We start from the raw sequence: 19,153 nt of genomic DNA on the forward strand, positions 1-19,153 counted from the left end.
TAGAGGAAGAGCCAGTTGAAAGCCCTCTTCATCCAGGGTTAATCGTATCACCCCTCTATAGTTCCTATTATCGCAAGCTTTCATGAGTTTGTCTCTCTTACCCAGGCACTTTGGATGCTAATTGTCCTCTGGGCAGTGCTTCAGTAGAATCTGAATGAACTAAGAGTGCCGGCGTGTGTAGAGATAAGATACACTATAGTAGTTATTAGGAGAATGGATGGCTTCGTAGGATTGACACGATCCCGAAGATGCTTCTGGCCGGAGCCACCACTCTGGATAGACCAGGGAGTGGAGACCAGAGAGACCAGGACGTGTCGCGACCCGCCCTAGTGCTATGCTGGAGCGTTGTTCTGTTGTCGCTGGTTACGGGTCACGGATATCCGACTTGGACCAATAATATTCCAGTGCCGAGAATTTGGGATTAAGTAGCGGCTACACAGGTTTCAAGGGGTTTATTTGTCCAGGTTTGCAGCTTATGCCTTCTTACCCGTTGACTGGTCTCCAACCAATTTGTCATGTTCGCTTATCGCTGGGAACTAAAATGGCTTCCTTTCTTGTCCTTAACATCCACGATCAACCGGGCTACTCCGTTGCGTCGCGTGGCGAGAACCATGTCATCACTTCATCCCTTACCTTCGCGTCGATTCCCGACATCGGGCTTTGTGAAGTTAGATTTGTCCCAGAAGATTGAAGAAGAGAAGCTCCCTGGTTACGTTGCGGAAGACTATTTCCCTGTCTATATTGGTGAAGTGTTTGCATCAAGATACCAGGTTGTTTCCAAGCTCGGGTACGGCATGTCTTCGACTGCCTGGCTTTGCCGCGACCTTCGGTCGGTATTCGCCCTGTCTTCCATGATATGTACCTAATCTTAGTTAGATCATGGTTTCCGCACACTGAAAATATGTGTTCGAGGAAAGCCGCCTGCGCATGAGATGGCCATTTCAGATCACTTAAAGGCCTCCGACGACCATTCTGGGAAAAAGCTAGTTCGTCTAGTTCTCGATTCGTTTGAAGTCATTGGCCCTCATGGAAAACACACATGCTTGGTTTATCAACCTCTTGGAATGAGCTTCACTGAGTTTCAGGACCTGTGTCCCGATGAAAAGTTGCCAAAGGATCTCATCCAGAGAAGTCTTCAACTTATCTTGATTTCCTTGGCATTCATGCATAACAACAATGTTGTGCATACTGGTTAGTATACTTATTAACATGCGAGGTGAGATACACTAACATCATCCTAGATATCTCGTCGAATAACATCCTCCAAGGAGTTGATGATAGTTCTATTCTCTCTCAGATTGAAGAAGATGAAATGAAGCGACCAATTGCGAGAAAGGTATTAGCTGATCGTCATATATACTATTCTCGGCCGATGCCGGTCAGTACAGGTCTACCAGTTCTTTCCGACCTTGGTGAGGCTAGAGCCGGGAACCACAAGCATAGAGGTGACATTATGCCAGGCATTTATCGGGCACCAGAAGTGGTTTTGAACATGGATTGGGATTGTAAGGTTGATATCTGGTCGATTGGTGTTATGGTAAGCTTGGATTTCATTTCCCATATGGTATCGAAGCTGATGCGACTAGGCTTGGGATTTGGCGCAAGGTCACCATCTCTTTTTTGCGAAGAAAGACCGGGTCCTCGACGACGAACAACACCTGGCGGAAATGGTGTCACTTATGGGACCTCCTCCTCCCGAGTACCTTGCCAAAAGTGACAAGGCTGCCCAGTACTGGGATGACCAAGGTACTTTTCTTTTCTTGCCCTATTGCGTTCTACTCTGACATTTGTCTTATAGGAAACTGGAATGGTTCTATACCTGTACCAACGCAATCACTGGAAAAAAGAGAGCAGCAATTCTTAGGTGAAGACAAAGAACTCTTCCTGAATTTCTTGCGGAGAATTCTGCGCTGGTTGCCTGAGGAGCGGCCGACCGCGGAGGAGCTTGCCTATGACGACTTTCTGATGCAGCCAGTGTTGCAAGCGAGGGCTTCTACTTGAAACATTCTTTGAAAAGATTGTAGGCCACGCTAAGATAAAACCGTAGACGTAGGGATCATGAGTAGGTACCAAGGGAATCGGGATATATCCTGCTCATATACGATTTGCTAATCAATGCGATCAACTTGAAGATGAGGGTCCCCGATGCCATTGCTCCTCCTGCTGCGCCTGCTAGTAAGCAAATTTGCACTTATCGTGGAGAACTTCTTGAATCGCCGAGCATACTACTAGGATCAGCAGACTTCAACATGATAAGAGCCTCGCAATCAGGCTAGTGGCAGATATCTATGGTAATAGAAGTAGTAATCTTCGCCGTCCAGTTTTTTTTTTTTGTAAAAGTACGAGTTCGAACCAGTCAAATTATTGCCGGTTTAGCCGTAAATAAAGGGGCCATTTGGCCTGTTTATCCGGAAGCCTCATTCCAGAAATCTTGGTAATTTCCGGTCCTGGATTCTCATGGGGTTTGTTGTGCATACTTGGGGCGTTGACGGGCGGACGCGAAATTAGCTTGGGGAATCTACTTAACGCGTCAAGCTCCCCACCGGCACGCGTCCTCCCTTCCACACACTCCCCAAGCACAGCAGTCATGGCTCTCCAATGGCCAACGCAATTAGACGATTCTCGTTTTGAGGACGTCTTCGACCTCGCTCAAACATTCGAATTATACTGCGCCAAGGTCTACGACCATGCCACTCTTCACCCGGACGATGTTGCTCCCGCCGACTATATGATGCAGTTCGTGTCGCAAGCTTATCGCGCCGTTCACAGCTTGCACATGCACAAGAAGGCCTCAGAATATCTGGATCTGGATATAGCCACTGCGGATCTCCAGAGGGACGCCGCGAAGTATCGCGAAGCATGCAATTTGGAATCTACTGCCGAGCCGAGGCCGACTGAGATTGCCAACCTTCCCGCGCCCGAGAACGAGGATGAGAATGAAGAAACGTCCCCACGAAGCGCACTTGCAGACCTTCTCAATGGCAACTTTGAAGATGAAGATGAGGAGGACTCGGACTGGGAAGAGTCGGAGGAAGAAACAGACGACGAATACTACGAATATTGCGAGGGATCAGATGTGGAATCTGAACTTGGCGAGATGCGGGTAGTTACCGGGCCAGAAGGGGATGAACCCCCTTCAGAAAATCAACACACGCTATATGAACTACCTGACAAAGTGTCGATCAGCGAAAAAGAGCAAAGCAATAGCGCGCCCTTACCACCCGCGCCTACTCCTCCTACAGCCTCAATCTTGCAAGACCAAGCGATGCGCGACAGAATCACCGCTGCACTCGAGAACATGTCTTTCGCAAGTGGGGAACCAGAGCCGACCCCGTCTGAACAAACTCGGACTCAGTCTGCACATTCCACAGTTCCCAGCACCACATCTTCGTCACAGGACACTCAGAGCGACGCCACTGCTGTGCAAACCAACTCAAACCAAGACGCGCCGCCCTTGGTACCCTCGGTGACAGCACCGCCTGAAAAGATGACTCGTAAATCGAGCCTTGATGCCTTCGGAATTCACCGCAAACTATCTAAGAGCTCCTCACCAAATGGCATCCCTCAGCGACTGCGGACCGTGTGCTATAAATACGTGCGACGAGCTATGGTCCCTGTCCGAGGAAAGGTACAATAAAATTTGACTGGATCTGGGGCCATCTGCTGGATCATATGAAGTTTGAATGCTTAATCATACCTAAGTTTAGCCAATATAATTGCATACTGCCCAATGAGCGAATACCCCATGGGCCTCGATTTGATTATCATATCATTTTCAGAAAATAAATAGGTATGAACGCCACTCAATGTAGCTATTGCTGCCTCCTAAATTCGCGCTGTTTCTTTTCCCATCAAAGAGCCTCACTCGAGGAAGCCAACCAAGATATGGAAAATGTCCAGAAGCCTATGCCCAATGGGCAGCTTCTCTTTATCTATAGGGCCTTCCTGAAGAGCAAACTATACCAATGTTTCCATGCCCGCACCAGGGCACAGGATAATATCGTGTTGATGCCCTGGTGCCAGGGATGATCTACCACATTCTAAAACCTAGAGCTCGTCAAGGATAGTACATGAGCATACCAATATATGGTAGGTGAATAATACTGTGACTGCATGACACGATCAACTGGCCCAATCATGTACAGTGTTGTACTGTTATTGTTTAGTTGCAGGGCTACCAAAACGGCACGGAGGCTTAGAGAACTGAATATGAATAACTATGCAGTTATCCGGAGAGTAATTTCAAGTACTGGTGATCGAATTGTACCTAGGCGTCCAGCTCCTGTCTATATCGTCCTGACACGATATTCCACGTTGATCCGCTCCCAACATAAGGCAATAGGAGGCTCCAAGCCCTATAACTGCCCAACAGTAAGACGGCGCAGGGACCACTGGGGCTGATCCCAAATGACCTAATCTTGCGTTGAGAGTTTTCCAGTCTTTGGGCCCAGAAGTGTTTCAAGACTCCGCTTGGGTTTCGACAGCCTATTAGGCCGCCTGCTTCAGGCGACGCGTTAGGGCGACCCAACCGCCAGAACTACAAAGCACAGCCGCTCCCCTGCGACCGCGCATCTTACTCCCTATCGACAATACAAGATGGCAACCAAGACCTCAACCCCAGCACCGCGCGTCGTTACTGTCAAGCCAAAGCAGCCTGTCGATATCGACAGGCCGGTATGGCAGGTGGCTGACAAGGCGAAGGCCGCCTTGAGATCTTTAGAAGGCGGCGAGCTACTGCAGCTGGTAAGGGTCCATACAATCTATCATGGCCTTAACATACACAAGACGAAATAATGATCCTGATCGCCAACAGATCCTGCGTTATGAGGAGGAAGAGATCCAATTCCTCGGGTCGCACAAGGTCAACCCGGACTCGCTGCCCACCTACTTCGAGTCGCCCTCTCCTCAAGTCTATTCATTCTACCAACACCCACGCACCAACAATGTGCTATTTATATGGACTCGACATGGCGGGCACAATGCGACGAAACGTCTTGCCGCGCAGGATGGCGTTCGGCTGGATCTACTCAGGATCGCCAAGGAGCAGGGCATCATCATCAAGAAAGAGGTATGTAGCGCCATCTCCAAGCTAACTAATATTTGGCTATGTGTCACTAAATCGGCGCTCTAGATCACCCAGAAAGAGGGCGAGGTCAGTGGCGATCAGCTCAAGACCGATGTGGCTTCTTCGGGCCGCCAGTGAACGAGACTCCAGACTCCAGAGTCGGATCAGGTTCACGAGAATCCTGATATCTCCGTTTCTTTCATTTGTCCCATTATACTTTTTGTATTTAACCATCATGTACTTGGAGGCCTCCCCCTTCAGTTCTCTAGCGAACTTAGCCACAGCACGCATTATTGACTTACGATAAATCAGACGGATGACTTCGTCCCTCGGCAGCGCAGTAGGCAGCGCAGTAGGCAGCGCAGTAGGCAGCGGAGTAAGAAGATCACTGCCCAGGTGGCGTTGGTGCTCGTCAGTTACATGAGACTAACCTCGGAACCTTGGAATTCCCAGTAGACATTGTCCAAGTGACCGCGACTTGCTCGGGTGATCGCTGTGCATTTCCCAAAGCGGCTCGGTTCCTGGTACCTGATTGCAGCCCCGATAAGAATCACAGCTCCCCCAGCCTCTCCGCTCTTCCCCTCACAACTCTACCGTACTCTCCACTACCACTTTTCTCTGTCAATTCTCTTGAGACACCCTAGACACCCTGACACGATGACCCGGAAACACACTTCCGGCTTTGAATCGCCCTGGATCGCCCATATGGCTTCTCAGCTGCCCAATCCTCAGCCAGCCGCTGCGCCTCCAGCTCCTACCCCAACTGCCCCAGCTACCCACAATGCCACCGTCAATCCGGAGGACTACGCAAAGCCATACTTGGAATTCATGACCTCCCACCCTACCGTCTTCCATGCTGTAAAGGGTTTCTCGCAGGAACTCGAGCAGCACGGCTATAAGCAGCTGAGTGAGCGGTCGGCTTGGAACTCGGAGCTCCAGCGAGGTGGCAAGTTCTACGTTACCCGGAATGGGAGCTCGATAATCTCGTTTAATATCGGCAAGGACTATCAGAGTGGAAACGGCTTGGCTATTGTCGCCGGCCATGTGGACCAATGTACCACCAAGCTGAAGCCTGTGTCAAAGGTACCCAACAAGGCTGGATATGAGCAGCTAGGCGTGGCGCCGTACGCCGGCGGCCTGGGGCCAACATGGTGGGATCGAGATCTTCATGTCGGAGGCCGGGTTCTCGTCCGTGATCCAGCTTCGGGCAAGGTCGAGACGAAGCTGGTCAAGCTTGACTGGCCGATTGCCCGGGTTCCCACCTTGGCTCCTCATTTCGGGGCTCCGGCAAATGGACCATTCAATCCAGAGACTCAAATGGTGCCCATCATTGGCGTGGATAACTCCGATCTCTACGGCCAGCCATCCGGCGGCGAGTCGATCAACATCAAGGCCGGAACTTTCGCCGCGACCCAGCCCCCCAAGCTGGTCAAGGCGATCTCTCAAGAGATCGGTGTGGAAGATTACAGCAACATCGTCGACTGGGAACTAGAGCTCTACGATGGCCAGCCTGCCCAATTCGGAGGGTTGGAGAAGGACCTGATTTTCGCCGGTCGCATTGACGATAAGCTTTGCTGCTATGCTGCCCACCAGGCCCTCCTGGCTTCTTCTGACGAAACATCCCCGGGGCTCGTGAAGATGGTCGGTATGTTCGACGATGAGGAGATCGGCAGTCTGCTTCGCCAAGGAGCCAAATCCAACTTCATGAGCAGCGTCATCGAACGTATCGTGGAGGCCTTTGGCCCGGACGCCTACGGTCCCAATCTCCTCTCCCAGACAGTCGCTAACAGCTTCCTCGTCTCCTCGGATGTCATCCACGCCGTGAACCCCAATTTCCTGAACGTTTACCTCGAGAACCACTCGCCCCGGCTGAATGTCGGAGTCGCCGTGTCTGCTGACCCCAACGGCCACATGACTACGGACAGTGTCAGCAATGCCATTCTCAAGGAGATCGCGGAGCGAACTGGTTCCACATTGCAAGTGTTCCAGATCCGCAATGACTCTCGCAGTGGTGGGACTATCGGACCCATGACCAGTGCCCAGATTGGCATGCGAGCTATCGACTGCGGTATTGTGCAACTCAGCATGCATAGTATCCGTGCGACCACCGGTCGTCTAGACCCTGGTCTGGGAGTCAAGCTCTTCAAGGGTTTCTTCGATCACTTTGAAGAGGTTGATAAGCATTTCACCGATTTCTAGACCATTTACTACGAATCATTTTCGGGCTTTTTTTTTTTTCTTATTTCCTGCATTAGACAGAGCATAACCATAACTATTCGAACGATCCAATATACTAAGCTATGCCAAATGCATTCTCATTCCCGTAGCCAATTATATCCGTCTAATACTAGTATATTTTTGAAAGAAAAGAAAAGTATGTTATAAAAACTCTAGAAAGGGTACAATGAAAATCAGCCAAAAGAATGGATCCCCGCAGGGCAAAGAAGAAAAAAAGAAAAAAGAAAACCCCCACTGGACCAGAATATTAGAAGACCTAGATAGTAGCCATGCAGCCATGTAAGATCCAGATAACGCTCACTGAAAGGCCGTCTCGTCGTCACTGTGATAATACCCAAGCCCCTCACAGATGCCCTCGCCGCTCCTGCTCCGTCAATTCAGTAATCTGAGGCGCACCAGTCCCCGAAGTCTTATCGATCTTCGACCAGCGCTTCGCCCCCCAACGGAACCCACTCGGGCTCAGAGACAGAACACGCTCTGGATCCCCAGCGCCATACTCAGGCTCCTCGCCCGGAGCCCCGCCCATCGACTCATCGTTCCAGGTGTGCAGCGTGTTCGCCATTGGCGCACTGTGCTGGCGCTGGCTCCCATCGAGCGTCGACAGTAAGCCAGGCATAATCCTCGACACCAGAGGCTTCAGCGTCGGCAGACAGGCACAGATAATCCCAGTATTGCACTCGATCGCCGACCACGACGCCGCCCCGACATTGTCGTAGGTCGGGTCCGTCGAGTCGGCGATTCGCTTGAGACTGACGAGCCGGATGATACTCGTGACGCAGACACTGCACGACGGTTAGTCTCGCGGTGCGCGTGGGGGGAAACACTGAAGAGAAAGAAAAACTTACAATCCGCCCAGCGCAAACACGCCGATCAAGGCAGCCTTGTGCCTCCGCGGGATCTCGATGGATATCAGGGCCGGGATGGGGATGATGAGGATGAACAGGTCTGTTGCGATGTGCATGCTGGCGTTCGAGAACCAGAGCCCCGGCTTGCTGAGGCAGAAGCCGTCGATGGAGGGGTCCCAGAATTTGGCGACGGGGATGCAGTTCAGGAATGCGCTTAGCACGGCCCAGGTGCCGTAGATGGCGAGGACGGTGATCATGAACCAGCAGACGACGCGCATGCGCTGCGTGGGGAACACGCGGAAGTATTGCAGCAGGATGGAGGCTTTGGCGCAGAGCACGGCAGCGTTGTAGAAGGGGACTGTGAGCCAGAAGGCCTGGAGGGCGTTTTAGAGTAATCTAATTGGAGAGGAAGTGGTGGGGATATCTCACCTTCATTTGTCTTTCGAGGATGTCCGGGGGAATGTCTTTCATATGCATCCCCATGCCACTGGTCGCTTCGGTGATGTCTAGGCCCATGAAAATGAATGAGTTCACCTTTTTGATAGGGTTAGGAGATGGTTGGTTAGGTTAGGGCTGTGTCATCTCGATTTACTTACCAATGCGACCACCACCATCCAGTCATTGGATTCTATTTTGCGCATGATATGGATTCGAGTAAATAGACGCAAACCCACAAACCCGGCTGCTAGAAGCGTGAAGATGACGCTAACCGCCAGGCCTTGGGCACCGCGGTCGGAGAGATAGACGCCGCCATGGTCCCGCTTCGCAAGACTCTCTCCGACTTGTAGCAAACCCATCTTCGACGGGGAGATAAACCTCAACTGTGTCGTCAAACCAGTCGATGAGATATATACCTTGCCTGCCAAGGCCGTTCAATGTATAGCTACTGGTGGGAACGAGCGATACCAGCCACTAATGACATTAAATTCGGGGTAGAACAGGAGCAAGTCCGCATAAAGATATTATTTCTTCCCCAGACGGGGAGCAGGAAGGGGAGAGAGCACAGAAATATAACCTTATTGCACTCTCCATGTTGCAGTGTGCCTACTAAACCGCGGCCCCATCAAGAATACAGCCAGGCCCAGCAGGTGGGAACAGTCGAAGCCAAAATCTACTAGTCTCATCACCAAGAGAGATGAAAGTACCAAACAGGTAACCCTGTCACGCATCTTCTCCTGGCTCCCCCCGGAGCGATGGTTGGTGATTGGCGGGCTGCGTTCAAGGCACCAACCCTCGACCCCGGTTGCTGGATAGGCGATACTGCAGCTTCGTGCGCAAGGGATGCATCCATCGAATCGGATGACACCTTTCACCCAAGCGACCGAATGGGGCCCTTCTTCTTGAACTCTATGTTCAAGAAGAATATATGTAATCAGCTGATGTTGACGGATGAGAGCTGGGCTATGTGAAAAAAAAAATACTCTTTAGCCTTTGGAGGTCTTGAAGTCAGGCAGCAATGCCCCCTGGAATTGGAATGTAAAATTTCTTTGATGATAAACGCAAGAATATGCTACTCTCTTACTCAAGGAACTACAAGTGTCTAGTTTCCGTTGCCATGGCGTGTACTTTCAACTTGTTCAATGCGTAGTAGCACACCGTGCTGTGGGTTTGTCGTAAACCTGGATTTCACAAATATATGACTAAAGGCCGTGGCGGATATTCTATGTCTGAAGCAGGGATTGGAATCCCGTCACTCGATTTCTGTCACCTTGCATTCATAGGCAAGAAACGAACAATCGGCCTGCGGTTGGTGTGGCAATCTTGAGGCCACGGCAACACCAACGCTCCTCGAGCACTATTGGTGGTTCCACTATTACTGACTTCGTATGTCAATCTATGGGCTAATTCTCCAGTTCAGTGAAGATAGCAGGATTCTTACATCATTCTGCCTTGGCCATGTATACAAGTCGACTCGCTCCGCCCCGTTGACCGCATACCTAAATCCACGCAAGAAAAAGAACCCCACTGACGGTGTGAATGAACGAGCATGCGGGAATTCGCACTCGGCGTTAGCTCGGTAGCATTATGAATCGCTTTGCGTCATGCAGCCGCCCCGGCCAGGATCGAGCGGATCTAGCGAATAGCAAAGAAGCGGGTAGACCGGCTTGAAATCTTCGCATGCAGCAGTCAAGCTAGTACGGAGTAGATCTATCAAAATTGCAGATCCTTCGTGTGGGCGGGGTGATCGGCGCGGATTCAGCTTGCCCCATTCTAACTTGTCATGGTAGCATTCTAAGCCTCGGAATACCAAGGCATACCATGTCCGTTATACAAACCATCCAAAGAGTTCATAATATTGCTACAGGTTCAGATAAGGGGGGCGTAGCTAGGGTATCGGAAAAAAAGTTTCAGCAAGGCGTCTTTAAGCTCATTGCTCTGAGCAAGGGCGGGCCAGGGGTACAGTCCCTAGCTGAAGCGGGTGGAAAAATTTCCACGCGAGATCTGATCTCAGGTTTCTTTTGAGTGACTGAGAGTTCCAATCTCGAGTGTATGGCAGGGACCGGTCTCGGGTCCGAGCAGATAGGATCTCTATTCGAGTTGACCCATCATAGTGGATTTGCTAAACTGGAGCAAGGACCTGATTACGAATGATCTCAGGTCGGAAGGATTTCGGGGCCACTGAGCTCACATCCTGCAATTCGGGGGTCATCGAGAATCGGAGCCACATGGCATCTCCGTGGCGACGTAACACGACCACAAAGCCGGGCGCAGATAGAATTGCCAACGTCCCTGTCATACGACGGTATAGCGCCTGTTTGGACAAAGACCCCAAAGCCATACTGGCTGAGTGTGGCCGATTAAACCAATTTCCTGTCGCACCACATAGAATTCGGTAGATCTGTCATATGTGGTTTGGGGCCTTCGTAAAACAAACAAGCGCTGCACGGAGCCGTTTGCCAGTTGGCCTCTTTAATTTCGCTAAATATGGATCGTAAGTATGTCAGTCGATAGGAAAAGTCTGGTTGGCATGGACATTGGACCTTTCGGCCTAGAGGAATAGTGGCCTGTTACCAGAGGCTTCTATGTGACATGCCCACCCCTATCTTATTTGTCTGTACATGTGGTTGATGTTGTTTGCCAAAGCACCTGCAATCTCTGGCTTTATTTAAAAAGTGTTTGTTGCACTTCTAATGACTGACAAAAGGCCGGACCTAAAAACTCGAAACTATCGGGGGGGGAAATGGGTTTAAAAATCTGGGTTGGATATGCGCAATGATTGGTCTAAGCAAAAAGACAAATGTCGAAAAAAATGACGCTCCAAGCGGGGCTCGAACCCGCGACCTTGGGATTTCATAGTAAAAGTCCCACGCTCTACCAACTAAGCTACCAGAGCTGTATTACTTTACCGCCTTTCTTTCGCTATGATATTCTCCATTCCGTGGGCGTCCAGGATGACTCGCCTCTCAGTCTGATCGTAGCTCGCGGAATCACCCACCTTGCAATCAATAGTATCATCCATGCAAATTCCAACGTCTCCTGTTCCTATTGCCTACTTACCCAAGTCTCAATGCACCCATTCTCGACTGCAGCCTCGATACGGAAAGCAAAAGACCTACTCGCATTCACTCATATTTTGAGAGCTTGCTCAGAACTAGGAGGCTTGAAAATTGACTAGGGGGTATCCCCTCAAACTCATGTTGGACTGTATTGCTATAACTGTGTGTGTGTGTGGTGGCTGGTTTAGAGCTCCAGAGGGTGCAGCACCCCTGGGGACTTGTCTACTCGTCGTATGCTTGCGCACCCTTGGTAGCTCCAAATGATGAACTTGTCTAGCCAAGTCACAGGCCTCGCGCGGAAATCCGTTTGTGTCATGGGTGCTTTTCCTTTTCCGCGAATTTATTGAGGCTATCGGCAATGTCCGCTTCAGGCGTTGCGATCCTTACTTCACCGCGATGGACATATCCCCATGGCACAGTCTGTGGAGGTCTCAGGCTTGAGGATATATAATGGTAGACTAGTACAGAGTCCTCTAATCTGCCATACTAGTATTTGTATGACGTGGAACGGGTTGGAATAAGACGTCGAACCGTGATTTCTCCAATGATAACACCGTGGATGGAAGATTTTGCCTTGTCATTCCACTCGCGCTTCAATCTTATAGGCACCGGGCGGAATGATTGACGGAATATTGACGAAGTACTAGTCCATACCTGGTACTATTCCACACTGGCGTTAGCCGAGTACTTCATAGTACTTAATACCGTCAAGAAATCGTGGCTATACCCATACCTAGGTAGGACAGCAGGCATACATGGGGACAGAGGGGCCTATTACAGAAACATGCCCTCGTACCGATGCCCTTGCAGTTGCATATCAGACTTTGAAACACCTGAAGGTTCAACTTGAAACTTATGATGGCGAATCATCATGGGCTTATTTGAGTCCGGATATTCGCCGGTGGATATATATATATCTCTATAGCATCGCCAGTGGCAACTAAAAAGGATAAATAATAATTCAAGGCAGCTTGTATATGTGATATACGGCCCCTAGTAGATGGAACTGGAGAAAATTTCTATAAAGATAAAATTAACAAAGTAGATGTTGATGAAGGATGTTAAATAGGCCATGGAGCGGGCCGCAAACGCATCCATGGATTTATTGCGTCATCCCACTTTTTCCCCAAACTACAAACGAGCTGAGCCACTTGAAACGCCAAATGCTCACCAGATTCGCTCTCCGACCAGCCACCTACGAAGCCCGCTCCAGCTACATCCAGTTCCTCCCAGCAAAACTCGCGAGACAAAATCTTCAAACCTTCCTGCCCAGCAAGCTGTACACACGACCCTCCGCATATCCTAGATCACTACTCACCTCTCAAACCTCGTCGTTTTCTACCTCCTCCCAAATCATGGCCTCCGACGACGCCTACGCATCCTTCTTGGACAAAGCCAACGCGGATCTAGACGCCGGCCGCGCCCCGCAGCAAGGGGCGTCAAGCTCCCATGCCCAGACAAAGATCGTGGACAGCTCGCTGAAGCTCCCCAGTTCCCTGCAGTCGATCGAGGAATACTACGTGTCAGACACAGACGAGCCATTCGAGCCTGTCGCCCTGCGCTGGGAGGGTGCTAAGCAGGGCAAGTGGCCTAGTGCAGGTACGTGCCGGGGCTGAAGCTGCCCTTCCGATCTCATTTTTCGTGCGCGCCCCGTCCCTCCTACGGCGGGATCGAGGAGGCGGAGAAGCTCCCCTGGATAACTGGAGGCGTGCCTACATGCATACAAAGGTTATGGGAAAAAACTTGAAAAAAAACTTAATGAGTTAACCCCTCTCCGCATTTTCTAGATGATTTGTCCTCTTTGATTGCCCCCGGTTCCGGCCTGTCGGGCTCCATCTCCACCCTTTCCGCTGCGGAATTCGACCCCAAGAAGTCCTACTCTGCGGTCTTGTCTGCTGTTCGTGCGGCTGTGGCGGAGAGCTCGAAGGCGGATCCGGAGTCTGTAGACATCAAGGTCTATCGGGTGGAGTTGACCAGCACGAAGCTTGAGTACTTTGTGCTGGCGCTGGATAGTGAAGAGAGGAGGACGTATTGTTGGCCTGCGGGCCAAGGCTGTCGAATCATAGATTTGACGTAGCTGGACTCGCTCGGCATAATTACAGTCTCCTAGCTTAATGAACTGAATGATACTCTCATGTTTGGATGAAAGCCTCCCTCGGACTATCGCCAACAGCTTGCTGGAGGAGATTAGGAGGGTCGCTTTTTGACGCCCAAGATATTGGTAACTCTGTACAGAGTGTAGATAATGTACCTGCATGAAGGGGAATGTGCTGCCGCTTAAACAGGTTTCTCACAAAGAGCGTCCACGGGGGGCTGTTTTGTCGCATTCCTAGGCTTCCAATTCGTGGCCCGAGACGCGGAACGCGTATTCGGGAATGGCCGACTACCTGCTGCCATAGGAGTAGAATGGGTTCGAATAGGAGATACTCAGAAAGGTAGTATATGCCGTTTACTGGCCGGGACAAAGATTCACAATTCAGAATAATGAAAACGGTCATCCTGAACTAGTTCCGAACTTGTGCTGGCATGACCGAGCTTCTAAGGTGGGATGATGAAGTTAGGGTGGGTAACTGGAACCCCGTCCGTCTTGGTAGGTTGACCGTTGGCCACATCTCTAGGAGCATGAACAAGGACAGCGCTGAACAGGCTGAATGTTGATCTTCGTATTTCCCTTAGCATTCATGCTGTTCATTCCCGCTACCCGAGGGGAACCTGCTCAGGAATGCGGATGAGCCGGTGCTCCTGCAATGGCTTCACCTATCGAAATATCCAAGCCGGGGAGAGCAGCTTTGTCAAGCCTTTGAGGTAATCATTGGTACTCACTGGACAATAGCTTAAGCAGTAACTCGGTATGACCGGTCTCTGGCGAGAAAGCAGTGCCGAAACTGTTGGTTTGAAACCCACCTACGAGGTATACGCATAACTCGGGTTGCCCCCCTTGGAGCGCTACCATTCCACTCCCTGGCCCTCGTGCCGCCAAACAATCCGCGGATAATCCCTCGGTGCAATCTAGGCTTGTCTTTTCTTCTGATGTCTTTTCTCTTTCTCAGACCTCTACGCTTGTCTACCGGTTTAGCACGGCTTGGGAACGGCTTGGGACATTGGATGAGCTCCAATTAGTCCTGTCCACTCTTTCGTATCTAGAGGCTCGGGATAGCTCTAAGGTACATCGGCGCCACGAAAGTTGAGAGAAATTGTCTGGAGGGAACGAATTTGTCGACGCCGGTCCGGAAAAGTGGATTACAGTTTGAAGCATCGAGATGTCCCGGCATGGCTCAGTCTCCTCGAGTGGATCGAGGCCTCATGTGAGAGTGAACTCCGGAGAACACGATCAATTGGAGATTCCCAATGGAAACTATGCCCCGATGACAAGCCAGACTATGCCCCGGCCCTTGACACCCGCCATGACCGATCTAGAGAACGTCGAGCTTCACACGGACCTGCACGCCAACGACTTACCAGCACCGATTGGAGTGCAAGGGATTTCGCCTTATGGGAGATCAAATATAGGCGAATCAGCAGAGTACCTCCTGCCTCCAAGACTTCGCCCTTCTGCGCGTGCGGAGTCTGAAAGGTCGGGGTCGCCAGACCGTTGGTCCGCCGCTCCCTCGAGTATTAGTTCCCTCAGCCGCGACAGTCGCTTTGGCGATCAATACGAGTCAAGAGGTCCGTCACGGGCTGGCAGTGATGAGTATGATGTCAACACACAAACCGTGTCAGAGAAATTCAACATTACCCCGTCGGATGGACTGCTGCTGTTCCCAGAAGACGTCGAGAAAGACGATTACTTGCACAACCCAGACCCAATGGACAGAGATGGCGACTGCGACCTATGCAATCGACGGGGCTTACTGAATGTGGGAGGATTGGCGCTTTTGACGTTGGGAATACTATGCTCTTTTCATTGGATATCCAGTCATGTAAGTGCTGCGGCGAGTGGAATACGCGCAAGGGAATCAGAACTGACGGGGACCTGCTTTTTCACAGTACATGGGTAGAAGGCATGCTAAAGCCTGGTTCTACTTGCCCAGGTGGCGAAGGGCAGTGTTTGGATGTTGGCCCAAGGCCGCTTCTCAATAACATCCGAAAGGGCCTGATTGACCCGGATACCCCGAAGGATGCTTATTTGAAGAAGAATGCGAATGGAGAAGAGTGGAAGCTAGTGGTGAGTATTCACTGCGCTCCACCCAATCCTCAGGATACTCATCAAGCGACAGTTCTCTGATGAATTCAATACCCCTGGACGAACGTTCTACGACCAAGATGATCCTTTCTTTCAAGCGGTGGATCTATGGTATGGTGTGACCATGGACAAGGAGGTTCGTATCATCCCGCGATCAACTAGCAGACCCATGTTAACGCACCGCAGTGGTATGATCCGGACGCAGTGACAACCAACGGCGGAGTCTTGGAGATTCGATTCGACGACTTTAAGAACCACGGCCTTCAATACCGATCAGGCATGCTTCAAAGCTGGAATAAGCTTTGCTTCAAGGGTGGCCGCTTAGAGGCAAGCCTGTCCCTTCCCGGCGATGGGCACATCGAGGGTTTCTGGCCTGGTTTCTGGGCCATGGGAAACCTTGGTCGGCCTGGCCATGCCGCTACCACGGACGGCATGTGGCCATACAGCTATCATGATGGCTGTGATGCTGGCATCACTCCTAACCAGAGTACCCCCGACGGAATTAACTATTTGCCGGGCATGCGCTTGCCAGGCTGCACTTGCCCCGGATCCGACCACCCTTCCCCGGGACATGCTCGTAGTGCTCCGGAGATCGATGTGATCGAAGGGAGCACCCAAGCCCTGTACGGTGACTCCGGGCCTTTCGTTGGCAGTGCCTCCCAGAGTTTACAAGCAGCACCTTTTGATATTTGGTATATGCCTGACTATGGTAAGCTTCCGACCTTCTGCTGCTGCCCTGTCTCAAAACTCTTCTCATTGACCTCCTTAGATTTCACCGCCGTATATGATCCTCGCATCACCCAAATCAACTCCTACCGTGGCGGTGTCTACCAACAAGCCATGTCGGGCCTCACAAACCTCAACTCCCGCTGGTATAACGGCACCGAGTACCAAGTCTACGCCTTTGAATACGAGCCGGGCGATAAAGGCCAAGTTACCTGGTTCGTCGGAGCCGACAAAACATGGACCCTGGACGCCCGAGCCATTGGCCCTAACGGCAACATCGGCCAGCGGCTGATCCCCGTCGAGCCCATGTCGATGGTCATGAACTTGGGCATGGCCGACAACTTCGCCCCCCAAAACAAGAGTATCCGCGAGTACATGCCCGCCTACCTTCGTTTCGATTATGTCCGTATCTACCAAAGCCCCGACGAGGAGAGCATCACCTGCGACCCGCCGGGCTACGAAACCACCGAATACATCGAGGCGCACAAAAACGCGTACGCCAACCACAACCTGACCACTTGGGAGGATGCCGGGTATCATTGGCCGAAGAACAGCTACATGCATACATGCTGAAGAAGTGTTTGGCTTTGTCCTATGGCGTTTCATTTTTTTTTTTAGCGGCATTCTGTTTTTCTTTTTATTTTTGGCGTTGGCGGTTCATAGGCTTGACTCAATACCGACAGGGTTACAATACAACTTACGGCCTCTTATTCTCTTTTCAACCCACCAAATGTATTTATCTATAATATCGTGCCTTCGAGGTTCTTTGTCTAAAACAGTGACCGAATTGAATCTCCGCAGAACCTTGTTCCGGATCACTCCGGTCAAACGCAAGAAAATGCTCCGCCAACGCCTCACCGTGTACCATGTTCAAGAGGATTTCGAAACTGCAAAGCCCTCCAGTTCTCAAAAATGCGGAAGAGAATCTTCCTACTCAACGCCGATGGGAGTCAACATTCTCCCATCCGTCATCGGGTTTGGCCCACACCACCCGTAGAGATCACAACGACACTGCTCCTCCGACAGACAACTGCGAAACAAATTAGCTTGCAATCAACCATGAACCTCTCGCAGCATGATTGAAACTCACTGAACAGCCGGCATCCCGAAAATGTAATGCCATAATTTCTCAACCATCCACCCAATCCCATAATTATCTGTCATATCAGTCGTTGCGATCCAGTTCAGAATCCGAATGTAATCGCTCCGTGGCCGCTGCAGAATCCTCTCCCTGCTCAGCGCAAACTGCGCACAGCATTGATGCCCGAAATCCTCGGGGACATCCTCCAGGGCCGTCCCCAGCATCTCGTTCAGGACCCGCGGCAGCTGGTCGATCAGATACACGTAGTCGTAGTCCAGAGTCACCGGGTGGGCCTGGAACAGAGTGCTCGGGCAACCGGGTCGATTCGTGCACCGCAGGTTCACGTAGCCATTGAGCGCGACGGCCTCGACGCGGAGGTTGGGGAGTATGTTCCTCGTGTGTGGGCCGGCGATGTCGTTGTGCCACTGGTCGGAGCGGCCGTGGATGAAGATGGTGTAGGGGGCGAGGTTGTCGTAGTGGTCGATGATGTAGGTGAGGTAGGCGCTGGCTTCGTGGCCTTTGCGGGAGTAGGTGGTGTAGTAGTGATCCATCCACGGGTATTCATCCAGAGAATAGATCAGAGGGGTACATTGGCTGTTCTTGGTGAGTGGATGTGCGTGGTTGGGGATGGGGGGGTGGTTTGTTGTTTGCCTTGAACACTTACAATTCGTCGCAGAACTCCTCGATCCAGGATGTGTCTTCGGGCCCGGCGGTTGCTGCGACCACAGTCACGTCCTCGGGGCCATTGTGTGGGTGGATGTAGATCTCGCCTGAGTTTTGCGTGACTCTGTCGTACTGGGACTCCTCTACCTCCGTCCACCCATTCGCTGCCATCTCGGCTTTGGGTTTCTTCTCGGTCGATTGCTCGGCGAGTTTTTCTGTCTGAAATTAGTTTCACTGTTCAAATTGCTTGCGGAGAAAACACTTCGTACCTTCTTCCATGAGCTCCTCTAGTCGACTTTTCTCTGGCACCGGAGGTACAGGCTGCGCAAGCTGCGCGGGCTCCGCAGGCTTAGGGTTGGCCTCCCATTGCAATTGCACATTTGGCTGCGCGCTGGCAGGGGTACGGTCTAACATACGAAACCGAATGGCCAAAATCAAGAACGGAGTTAGAAGCAATAATAATGCCTTCTTGTTCACTGGCCTACGGAGTAGCGAGGCCCCAAAGGGTCTCGATGAATTGGCCCGATGCATGGTCAAGGGCGTAGACCTGAGCGATGGTCATCTAGAACTCATGGAGAGCCGTGAAGGGCGAGCTTCTTCGTAATAAACAGATGGGAAAATATATCCAGACTCGAGTTCGAAAGAAGACGTTTTGGGTCTTCCGTCGCGCAATCGTCCACATGGGCTGGCTTTTTGTACTTGTGGTCCCGATTGGGACGTTTTGGGTGCTGGTGATGCTGAATGCGGCAGTGCCGTACATACCAGGCGCTCTAGAACACCATGTCGATACGGACGGAACCACAGGGAAAGAAGCTATGGCCTTTTCTTCGCTTGATTGGGTCAGATAAAATTAGA

At 51.3% G+C, this 19,153-nt stretch overlaps 10 protein-coding genes across 10 annotated transcripts; 7 read left to right on the plus strand and 3 right to left on the minus strand.

The window, feature by feature from the left end:
* Positions 1–611: 611 nt before the first annotated feature.
* N7468_008318 (kinase domain-containing protein) lies at positions 612–2,001 on the plus strand (the record flags this gene model as incomplete). Its single annotated transcript, XM_058477614.1, has 5 exons — positions 612–833; positions 873–1,191; positions 1,242–1,537; positions 1,587–1,746; positions 1,799–2,001. 5 exons carry the CDS (start codon positions 612–614, stop codon positions 1,999–2,001), a joined length of 1,200 nt encoding a protein of 399 aa, XP_058327959.1.
* Positions 2,002–2,587: 586 nt separating this feature from the next.
* Positions 2,588–3,637, plus strand: N7468_008319 (uncharacterized protein; the record flags this gene model as incomplete). Its single annotated transcript, XM_058477615.1, has 1 exon — positions 2,588–3,637. The coding sequence occupies one exon, from the start codon at positions 2,588–2,590 to the stop codon at positions 3,635–3,637; it is 1,050 nt and encodes a 349-aa protein (XP_058327960.1).
* A 959-nt stretch (positions 3,638–4,596) lies between these two features.
* Positions 4,597–5,203, plus strand: N7468_008320 (uncharacterized protein; the record flags this gene model as incomplete). Its single annotated transcript, XM_058477616.1, has 3 exons — positions 4,597–4,743; positions 4,814–5,068; positions 5,132–5,203. 3 exons carry the CDS (start codon positions 4,597–4,599, stop codon positions 5,201–5,203), a joined length of 474 nt encoding a protein of 157 aa, XP_058327961.1.
* A 519-nt stretch (positions 5,204–5,722) lies between these two features.
* On the plus strand, positions 5,723–7,264 carry N7468_008321 (M18 family aminopeptidase; the record flags this gene model as incomplete). The annotated part of the gene is made up of 1 exon (XM_058477617.1): positions 5,723–7,264. One exon carries the CDS (start codon positions 5,723–5,725, stop codon positions 7,262–7,264), a length of 1,542 nt encoding a protein of 513 aa, XP_058327962.1.
* Positions 7,265–7,646: 382 nt separating this feature from the next.
* On the minus strand, positions 7,647–8,945 carry N7468_008322 (uncharacterized protein; the record flags this gene model as incomplete). The annotated part of the gene is made up of 4 exons (XM_058477618.1): positions 7,647–8,085; positions 8,149–8,522; positions 8,578–8,682; positions 8,745–8,945. 4 exons carry the CDS (start codon positions 8,943–8,945, stop codon positions 7,647–7,649), a joined length of 1,119 nt encoding a protein of 372 aa, XP_058327963.1.
* Positions 8,946–9,341: 396 nt separating this feature from the next.
* On the plus strand, positions 9,342–9,557 carry N7468_008323 (uncharacterized protein; the record flags this gene model as incomplete). Its single annotated transcript, XM_058477619.1, has 1 exon — positions 9,342–9,557. One exon carries the CDS (start codon positions 9,342–9,344, stop codon positions 9,555–9,557), a length of 216 nt encoding a protein of 71 aa, XP_058327964.1.
* A 1,151-nt stretch (positions 9,558–10,708) lies between these two features.
* On the minus strand, positions 10,709–10,927 carry N7468_008324 (uncharacterized protein; the record flags this gene model as incomplete). Its single annotated transcript, XM_058477620.1, has 1 exon — positions 10,709–10,927. One exon carries the CDS (start codon positions 10,925–10,927, stop codon positions 10,709–10,711), a length of 219 nt encoding a protein of 72 aa, XP_058327965.1.
* A 1,881-nt stretch (positions 10,928–12,808) lies between these two features.
* Positions 12,809–13,722, plus strand: N7468_008325 (uncharacterized protein; the record flags this gene model as incomplete). Its single annotated transcript, XM_058477621.1, has 2 exons — positions 12,809–13,244; positions 13,433–13,722. The coding sequence occupies 2 exons, from the start codon at positions 12,809–12,811 to the stop codon at positions 13,720–13,722; spliced, it is 726 nt and encodes a 241-aa protein (XP_058327966.1).
* Positions 13,723–15,049: 1,327 nt separating this feature from the next.
* N7468_008326 (SKN1/KRE6 family beta-glucan synthesis-associated protein) lies at positions 15,050–17,127 on the plus strand (the record flags this gene model as incomplete). The annotated part of the gene is made up of 4 exons (XM_058477622.1): positions 15,050–15,525; positions 15,633–15,810; positions 15,863–15,964; positions 15,994–17,127. 4 exons carry the CDS (start codon positions 15,050–15,052, stop codon positions 17,125–17,127), a joined length of 1,890 nt encoding a protein of 629 aa, XP_058327967.1.
* Positions 17,128–17,554: 427 nt separating this feature from the next.
* On the minus strand, positions 17,555–18,829 carry N7468_008327 (DUF3431 domain-containing protein; the record flags this gene model as incomplete). Its single annotated transcript, XM_058477623.1, is given in 4 exon segments — positions 17,555–17,584; positions 17,650–18,286; positions 18,300–18,513; positions 18,568–18,829. 4 exon segments carry the CDS (start codon positions 18,827–18,829, stop codon positions 17,555–17,557), a joined length of 1,143 nt encoding a protein of 380 aa, XP_058327968.1.
* Between the last annotated feature and the right edge of the window lie 324 nt (positions 18,830–19,153).

This window comes from Penicillium chermesinum (genome assembly GCF_028974085.1).
Source record: "Penicillium chermesinum strain IBT 19713 chromosome Unknown utg000006l:1.0-2335141.0:1.0-2336784.0, whole genome shotgun sequence".
Lineage (NCBI taxonomy): Eukaryota > Fungi > Ascomycota > Eurotiomycetes > Eurotiales > Aspergillaceae > Penicillium > Penicillium chermesinum.